General features: G+C 43.8%; 3 protein-coding genes across 3 annotated transcripts in view; 2 read left to right on the plus strand and 1 right to left on the minus strand.

Moving 5' to 3' along the window:
• Window positions 1-5,258, plus strand: part of CSUI_001847 (uncharacterized protein) — a gene marked incomplete at its 3' end in the record, with an annotated part of 8,322 nt that extends 3,064 nt beyond the window's left edge. The window contains exons 2-5 of the mRNA XM_068062050.1: window positions 900-1,130; window positions 4,034-4,115; window positions 4,813-4,908; window positions 4,930-5,258. Of these exons, the coding sequence (XP_067925978.1) occupies window positions 942-1,130; window positions 4,034-4,115; window positions 4,813-4,908; window positions 4,930-5,258 (696 nt within the window). The 5' untranslated portion in view covers window positions 900-941. The remainder of the gene's footprint in view (window positions 1-899; window positions 1,131-4,033; window positions 4,116-4,812; window positions 4,909-4,929) is intronic.
• CSUI_001846 (uncharacterized protein) overlaps window positions 1-6,212 on the minus strand; it is a 10,602-nt gene extending 4,390 nt beyond the window's left edge. Inside the window, exons 1-5 of the mRNA XM_068062049.1 lie at window positions 4,666-6,212; window positions 4,032-4,452; window positions 2,785-3,032; window positions 1,493-1,609; window positions 848-939 (exon numbers count right to left, since the gene is read on the minus strand). Of these exons, the coding sequence (XP_067925977.1) occupies window positions 848-939; window positions 1,493-1,609; window positions 2,785-3,032; window positions 4,032-4,452; window positions 4,666-5,821 (2,034 nt within the window). The 5' untranslated portion in view covers window positions 5,822-6,212. The remainder of the gene's footprint in view (window positions 1-847; window positions 940-1,492; window positions 1,610-2,784; window positions 3,033-4,031; window positions 4,453-4,665) is intronic.
• On the plus strand, window positions 6,025-7,056 carry CSUI_001848 (uncharacterized protein). The gene has a single exon (XM_068062051.1). It carries the CDS (start codon window positions 6,484-6,486, stop codon window positions 6,799-6,801), a length of 318 nt encoding a protein of 105 aa, XP_067925979.1. The 5' UTR covers window positions 6,025-6,483; the 3' UTR covers window positions 6,802-7,056.
• The last annotated feature ends 1,781 nt before the right edge of the window (window positions 7,057-8,837 follow it).

Here is an 8,837-nt window from a genome sequence, read left to right on the forward strand (position 1 = left end):
CTATCTTTGATCTCTCTATCTCTTAGACAGTCATGTGACCTATGTAAGGATTCCAAGGAAAGGAAGCCCTTCTCGTTTTAGACCAAAGCTCTTTAGGTAATCTTCTCATCTATCCTAGACAGGTTACTACTATTAAAGAGATTCTTATGATCCCCTGTACTATGAGGTATGTCTCACCTACACATACATACAGATACACATGCATAGATATGTGTCTCTACATACATGTGTATCTGTATGTATGTATATATGTATGTATGTATCTTCACATCCCCTCTCATGTATGCTCCTTTTTCTCATAAAGGAGAGATCTTGATATAAGGCCTCCTCCAAGAATACAAGGACACGTAGCAGAGACTTCACAGACTACATATTCATTCGTAAGATCTCCATGGGCGTGCACAGAAACACACGCAGATACAGAGGTACGTAGAGACACATATGAAAATGTATGCATACGCATAGACGTCTACATGCATCGCTCACTACGACAATGGCGTTTACTGTGTATGACACGGCAGTCATGTATGCGTCGACCTCGCCATAGATAGACATAGAGAGAAAGAGAAAGAGAGAGAGAGAGAAAGAGAGAGAAAGAGAAAGAGAGAGAGAGAGAGAGAGAGAAAGAGAAAGAGAGAGAGAGAGAGAGAAAGAGAGAGAGGGGGAGAAATCTAAAGAGAAGAAGAAACACTCAAGCATATCTTCTTCTCAACAAGGACAAGGAGTTATTTCTATCTAAATATCTGTCTTTATTTCGCGGTCCCACTCTATTAATCTGTCTCTAATCTATCTATATCTGTATTCTTTCTTTCTTCTTCTATCTCTCCCCTCTTGGTATATGACGGACTTTGAAGACATTCCAGGAAGGCGAGGTGGCTTTGCCTTCTTTGGTATTGAAGAAAGCGGAATTCTCCTCAATCAGCCGAGATAAAGAGATTCCTATGAAGGAGCAAAGAAATAAACCCAAGCAAGCCACACAGAAGAAGATAAGACAAATCCGAAAAGAGAAAGACATAGTGATGACGAAGGAATACTCAGACGACAAAGAAGAGACAAGCAGAGAAAGAATGAAAGATAAAAAGAGAAAAAAAAAAACAGATAAGAAACAACAGAGAGAAAAGAAAGAAAAAGTGGGAGACCTGTGTAGGGACACACGAATTTAAACCGTGTAGAGAGACCAGAGGAATCGATAGACACAGACAACCATAACAACAGACATAGACATACATATGCCTACATCTATACAGGTTCCTGTGCATCTACATAGAGGAATGTAAATGTATAGATGGGTAGATAGATAGATAGATTAGAAAAAGATAGATAGGTAGATTAAAGATAGATAGATCGAAAGGCTCGTTCATATGTTGAATGGTTGATCTTTTAGATGAGATCTCTTCAGTAAGGAAAGCCTCCATGGTAAATACACAAACAATGAACGAAGCGAGAAATGAAAAGAAAGAAAGAAAAAGAAAGAAAGAAGTTAGTTGCTTACTTCTTAGGTCGACATCTCGAGGTTTCTGTTGGATGAGTTTCAAGACTTCTGTGAACTTGAACTTTTTGCCCGTTGGAGAATCGAAAGAAAGCGCTAAAATACGATGAGCGGGGTCAGCTGAAAAGTGACAGCCCAGGGAGAGATACAGAAACAAGACAGAAAGAGAGAGACAGATATAGTAAAACTATGAGAAGGAAGGTGAAGGAAAGAAAGAGATATGAGAGAAAGTAGAAATCTGAAGAAGACATGATTGAATGAATGCGAAGTGGATGTATGTATAGGTCTATCTATGTCTCTACGGATCATTTCCTCTAGAGAGAGAAGGAACCGGGTGTACATACACTCCCCTAGAGAGCGACCCGAGAGTGTACTTGTATCGATGACCTTCTTATTCAGATCAAGAAAACGATCCTTTTCATTCATATGCGTTCCACTCCTTCTCTCGTGTTCGACTTCCATGCATGCCTTTTTCGTAAGTAGAGCAACGAGATTGACAGATCGATACGGAGAGACACATAGATAGCGATAGCTAAGTAAATCAAAACGAAACAGAGGATTCTTGTCGAAGCAGAGAAAAAGAAAAAGAGATGCTGTCTTAGAGAGTAAGAAGATAGAAAGAGAGAGAGAGAGCGACAGGTAGATAGATATAGATATATCTCGAGATACAGCTCATCCCTCGTGGTCGTAAGATAGATTCACGCAAAGCAATCGAGAAACATCTCCAAGAAGACAAGGGAGAAGCCGGAGAAAGAGAAGAGAACAGAAAGAAAGATTCTCAGCTCTCTTTTGTCTCTTGCAGAAGAGAAAAAATGTCGCCTTTCTCATTGTACAAGTTTTATATCACACCTTATAGATATTCGCATAGATAGCCCTAATACTGAGATATGCATTTGTATATACACATACGCATCTATATGTACCAGCGTGTATGAGGTGTCTAGATATGCACACGTATCGACCGACGCCTATACACAGGTAGATGTCTAGATCTAGATACGTGTACGTCATGAATGAAAACTGTCCCTCTTCTTTTTCTCTAAAGCTTTTCGCTCGTGAAAAGAAAAAGTTTTCTTCCTAGGTGCAGATATCTATATCAGAACCTGTACGTGTCTATCGGCGTCAGTCTCTACATACACATACCTACACGTATGTATACACCTCACATTTATACACAGCTCCGTAGTAGGGTCAGAACACCTCTCTCAGCTGTAGAGAGATCCACCTTCGGCTTTTTTCTTTCTTTCTTAGGGTGTATGTACACCTCACTGTTGTCATCCTCACATATGACTCACCTAAGGGTATAGGGGGAAGTAGATAAGGAATGGTACATTTTTCTGAACCCTTTTCCTCACATACACTTGGTCGTACAGTGAGGTGAATTAAGCGGATATCTGATCCGATCCCTGGCTCGTCGACATCGGCTAGGAGGACCACTCCTCCGACAGGTTCATACGAAGGTGTCTCCGAGACAGCACGAGGAAGGTAGGCTGTCTTTGTCGCTCTCTCTTCATCGAAGTCACGCCCCTTTACTCGTACACCTCTGGAAGAAAAATACCAAGAAATGAAGACGAAGAAGGAAAAAAAAAGATCATTCAATATGAAGAGATATAGAGACCACGCTCAATGAAAACAAGGAACGGACGGGCTACTCTGTCTCTAAGAAACGAACTATCTACACATATCGCCATATCTAGACATATCTGTCTCCACCTATATCTATCTACATATATGTATGCATAGGGAAAGAGAGAGAGATCGACTCTTAGTAAGAGTTTCACCGATCTCGTGTCTTCAATAGGAAAGATCTTGCTATGTCTATTGGGAGATACATACACATTCTCAAGTGTATCGATAACTGGAGATCGCCTAGCGGTAGATAGAGACCCAGATATTAGTATCTACATATTCCAGACAGACTACGCGTTCGTCATCCCTGCGTCCCGGGCCTTACAACTTCGATGGGACGCAGGGATGACGTATACTGCATAGTAAGCAGTATATTCATATACACACATATACAGCCAACATATATGGATATATAGATACAATTCCAAGCGCACATACATAAAGATTTGTATATATACATCAATGTATATACTTCCCCTTATGAGTTGAGAGGGGTGGAATAGAGGAGGATGGAGCTTCTCCCCCTCGTGTCAGGCCGTGAAATCCTTCTACAGTTGAAGGGCCTTTCGATACCACTGCATACGATTAAGCTAAAATATCCTCAAGTCCAACTCTCATGTATCTAGCTATCTTTAGTCTATATTTATCCCTCATCTATTTATCTATCCGTAATCTACCTATCTCACTATCTATCTATCTATCTCTCGATCACCCTTCAAGAGAAGACTCGTAAGTTTGCATGTATGAAGACGTATGTGCGTTGGTGTGTGTATGTATATATGTATGATGCGAGTAGAGTCGTGACAAGATGCAGAGTTCTTCTCTTCTACGCCTTCACTCTTGTTCCTTTCTATCTTTCATTCCTTCTCTCTTTCTTTTTCTTTCATTCTTTCTTTCTCTCTTTCTTTCTTACAGCTTAAAGTCGACAGCGAAGTGTTGACTGGAGAGCATGAAAGGCGAAGCAATTTCTTGGAGCTTTTCTTCGATGGAGACTTTGGTACAGGGCTTTCCTTGAAGCACTTCAGAGACAGGAGGAGCCGAGGGCTCTATCTCTGTAGCTGTTGGAGGAGGAGGTTTCTCTTTGACAAGAGTCACCGAGGCTTTCGTTTCTTCTTTCTTCGATCCATTCTGTTTCTTTTCTCCTAGAGAAGAAGAGTCTTGAGAGAGAGTATGCTCTTCGGTCGATACATGGCGCCTTATTTCTGCTGAACCTTCACGGGGAGAGGTCGAGGTGTGTGTGGTGGAAGGCGTGATAGAGATGTCTCCTTTCAAAACGAGAGCATCGCCTTCTTCTGATTCGGAAGAAAAGCTCCCCGCTTCACCCGTTTCTTGACCTAAAAGGAAAAAGGACACCAAGAGAGAATACAAAAAATATAGTGATACACTCAAAAGACACAGAATGACTACAGATAGATAGATAGATTAAAGATAGATACATAGGTCGATAGATAGATAGATAGATTAAAAGATAGTTTGGCTGAAGATAGACGAGAGCTCGAGAAGTGTCAGGTCGTTGGTCGTTCATTTGGAGTTTTGTGTTGATTTACCTGGTGACGCTACATCCTGAGGGGAGGAAGACGAGGGTGGAGATTCGTCTGAATCTTTCTCTTCTTCTTTTTCCTTGTTGTCGTTAGCAGGAGGGCTTTGAGGAGGTGCAGATGCATCTTGAGAGGCTGTATTTTCATCCTCTTCAGGTGCAGAGCTCGCATTTTCTTCGGCTTCATTCGACGAAGATTCTTCAGGGTCATTCGGAGAAGAAGAAGAAGCCTCTCCTTCTTCTTGTTCGCTTGGTGGGGCTGCTTGCTGAAAAGAGAAAGAAAAGACAGGAGGTGAAGATGCCGGGGGGGGGATCGCTATCTTTCTGTCCACTAAAGGAGAGGGAGTTCTTGAAGGGAAGAAAAGAGGATCCTTCTCTCTTCTTCGTGAAACAAAGACGGGAGGAGGAGGAGAAGAAGAAGGAGCTGGGGAGAAAGAAAAAGAAGAAGAAGCGGGGGGGAAGTTGGGGTGTGCCGCTTTTTCAGATGGAAGAGAGATGCGGCGAGAGTCAAGAGGAGATAAAACAGAAGAAAGATCTCTTGAGAATCCACGGAGATATCTTAGAAAAGAAGAAGGACTCCCTTCTTCTTCTTCGTCCTCTTGACCGATCGAATCATCAAGATTGAAGGGAGAAGATGAGGAAGAGAGAGGATGAGAAGAAGGTAAGAAAGATTCTTCTTTAATGAATTCAGCCCGGGCAGGAAGAATGAAGAAGTCGCCATTTCGAAAGGATTCCGAAGAAGAGAGAAGAGATGATGATTGAGGTGGACTAAAAAGGAGAAAGAAGAAGAAAAGATGTAGAAATAGAAGAAGGATATGAAGAGAACAACAAGATTTCCTCATAGAGAAGAGGGGTGTGACTCTCTTTGTGTTTTCGAAGGAAGAAGAGAGTTGAAGAGAAGAGATTTGCAAGACTTCTAAGCTAGATATCTTTCTGAAGAATTGCTGTCTATCAGTGGATAGATGGCTTATGGAGGTCTTCTTCTTTGACGCCATGGAGGGCTTTAGATGTGAATTGGATTGAAACGAAGACGACATGGCCGCGGAGGCAGAAGAAGCCAAATCGCAACGAGGGAGTGCGGGTTTATCGCATGGAGAAGAGAGTGAGAAGAAGAGTGAAAGAGAAGATTTGACGCTTTGAAAGAGAGCTGGATGAAAAGGAGACATCTTGTCGAAAGAAGGAAAGAAAAAAAAGCTAAGAAAAAGACATTCTCATGAGAAGAAAAGTAAAGAATAGGCAACTTCCGTGAATTCACGATCTTGTCTACCCGCGGATCTTTCTTCTTTCTTGTTCTCCTTCGTCGGCGTACTCTCTCTCTTTTATAGCTCTCGTTGTCTCGTGTCTGCTAGCTCGCCCAGTCGGCCACGCATTGAGAAAAAGGGAGTTCTTGGGCGCGAGAAGAATGGACGGACGTTCTTCTTCTTCTTTTCAATGGGAGGTACGATTTGTCCCTTTTTCGCAAACATTCTTTGAACGGAGATTTGCGAGAAAACACATCAACCCTGGAAAAGAAGAGAGCAAGGAAAAAGAGATTCTCGATCTTACGGTTTCTCTCCCCGTGTCACATTAGGACGGATGAACTTCGCATGTCTTCCTCCTCTTGTCTGCCAGTCTGAACTTCGCAGTCCTTGTGCCCTTAAGTAGCTACCCAACTAGCGACAACCACCACCCACCGAGCTAGCTAACTAGCTAGCTGCTGGGTGATCACACCGGCGAGAGCGATAGATGGAGGGTTCGTAGAGATGAGATGGGAATAAAAAGAGATGAAACGGAAGAGGTAAAGGAGCCTTCTGTCTCTCACTTAGACCGCGTGCTCAAGTATGTTTGAATGAGAAAGATGGCTATGATAGGGAGGACCACTCCTCCTTTCCTTCCGGAGAGGGAGGGTCCTTTCATGGTAGAAGACGGATCGTGGATAGCTATCATTCTTGCTCTTTTCTCAAGCTGTCTTCACCGTATTAATGACGCTAATAGACAAGGTTTTCTCCATTCAACAAGAAAAGAACCAGAGCGAAAAGAAAGTATCTTAGTTGTCTCTTCATACCATGGTGAAAGGAAGGGGGTCTTGTCGACAGCGATCTATCTGTCTGTCTGTCTCGTCGACGTCCTGTTCATCTGTCTTTCCTCTGAAGGACGAAAATGTTGACTTTGGATGTTTCGGTCAAATGTGTGTGTGTATTAGAGCTCCATAGAATTCCTGTCTCATGTTTCTCTCTTGCATGACGTACAAGGAAAGAAGAGACAGACGATAGAGGGAGACGAAAAAACAGCTTGATAAACTCCGTGAACCCATGGAGAGGAAAGACGGAGCGGCTCAGTTATTTTCTTTCGAAGATGATGGTGTGGGATTTTCTTCTTGCTTCATTTATAAGAGACAACGGCGACTAAGAAGAAAGCAGCGTTGTATTACGATGCTGTAAAGCTTCTTTATAGCTTTGTCTTAGAAGGCTTTCAACGGGAGACGCGCCGAGTCATAGATTAACACGCTGCACTGAGAGAGAAAGTAGACACGTGTCTTGTTTTTTTCCTCCTGGTTTCAAGCTGTTCCTTCACCGGGGGGCGTTAGAGTCCAAATGCTTTGCTTGGAAGAGCTGCTGACAGTAGTAGCGCAATTGCAAGTCTCAAGAAAAGAAAACGACCAGGACGTTGTTGACCTAATTGATCGGAGAGAAGTAACAGACAAAGGACATAACACACGCATCTGCTGGCTAATGTCCTTTCCATGATCTTTTTTCCCATGGAAAGAGCAACCACCCTCCCAGTCCCAGCCTATGGTAATCACAGGTTAATTATCCCCTCATGAAAAGACTGCGTTTCGTAGGCTACGGAGGACGAAAGCAGAAATGAGAGAAGAGGCGAGCTTCCCCTCGCGAATAGCAGATGGGACCACATGATCAAAAGTGAAGGCAAGACAGTTGAGGCCAGGGCTGACTGAGTAACAAGAGAGAGAATGCTACTGTCAGAAATCATGAACTAACGACGGAGGAACAAACGTGTCTCCATGACTTCAGTCGCGCCTCAGAGTTCCGCAAGAGGCTGTCCTGTTTATTTACTGGTCTCTTGCCCAACCACGTAACTAAGGAAGCTGCAAAATGCTTCTTGCAGTAGGGAATCTTCTAAAGAGAACTCTCCTCCGTCACCGGCTAGTTTGAAATTTTCTACTCTACTTCTGTACGCCAAGTACTTTCTCCCAATACATGTATAATCTGCGGCTCAGTGATGTCTGGAGAAGAGCCGAAAGGAGGAAGGCCGGTTGACCGACGAGTGTCAGTAGCACTCCCGCAGCTTTGACGTACCTATCCATAGAGTGGCTGTAGGTGGTTGTCGTATAGCCTACAACATCGAAAAGCCATCTACAGCCGCTACTGTCCGTCCCCCACTATACTAGGCACCCGAGTGAGGTGACTGTAGACGTGAAAGAAGGCATAACTGAAGAAAGAGTGACCATGAGACTCCTCAGATCAAGGCCTTCTAACAGGCCTCAGTTGAGTTGGGTGTACCGAAGATCTGGGCGGTATCCTCAGTCGGAAATATTCAGAATGACGGACAACAAAACGAGGAGAGAGAGCCCTTTATCTGTAAAAGGCCTTCCACTCGGACTCCTCTTTGAAACAGCAGTTAAGGGCAGCGGGCAAAACAGGACAATGAAGGCCACTCATCATGTTGTACCCGTTCGGAAGAAAAATATTTCCCGTAGACAGTTTAGGGTTACCGTGACAGTGCGGTGTTTTTTCCGCACCAACACACAGGGCCTAAGTAAGCTTCACAAAACAAAGGTTTTGCTAGGAGCGTTTCGCAACTGCGCACTACAGCCTTAAGACCTTCGCGAGCTGCACCTCCCGCAGAGCGCCCAGCCTGGGAAGGTCCCCGCACCCCAAACAGTCAGCAGCTATCTAATAGGACCGGTCTGTTGTCCTTTAACGTCATTCATGCATGGATGGCTTGAGTCTCTCGACAGTCACTCCTGCCTACGAAGGCCGAGGATGTGGCTTGACGCATTCTCTGAGGACTGCCGTCGTCCGGAAAGCCGGGTGATCATGGACGAACACACGATAATTCCTTCAGTGTTTCGAAGAAGAAGAAGAAGGTACCATTGAAACCTGGTAAAGGCTATAGCGCTCGACCGCGTTCATCAGTACAGTCATGCGGGAGTTCGAGTGCTCTCGCATTTCGCAATACTCT

Source organism: Cystoisospora suis (genome assembly GCF_002600585.1).
Source record: "Cystoisospora suis strain Wien I chromosome Unknown contig_746, whole genome shotgun sequence".
NCBI classification, from domain to species: domain Eukaryota; phylum Apicomplexa; class Conoidasida; order Eucoccidiorida; family Sarcocystidae; genus Cystoisospora; species Cystoisospora suis.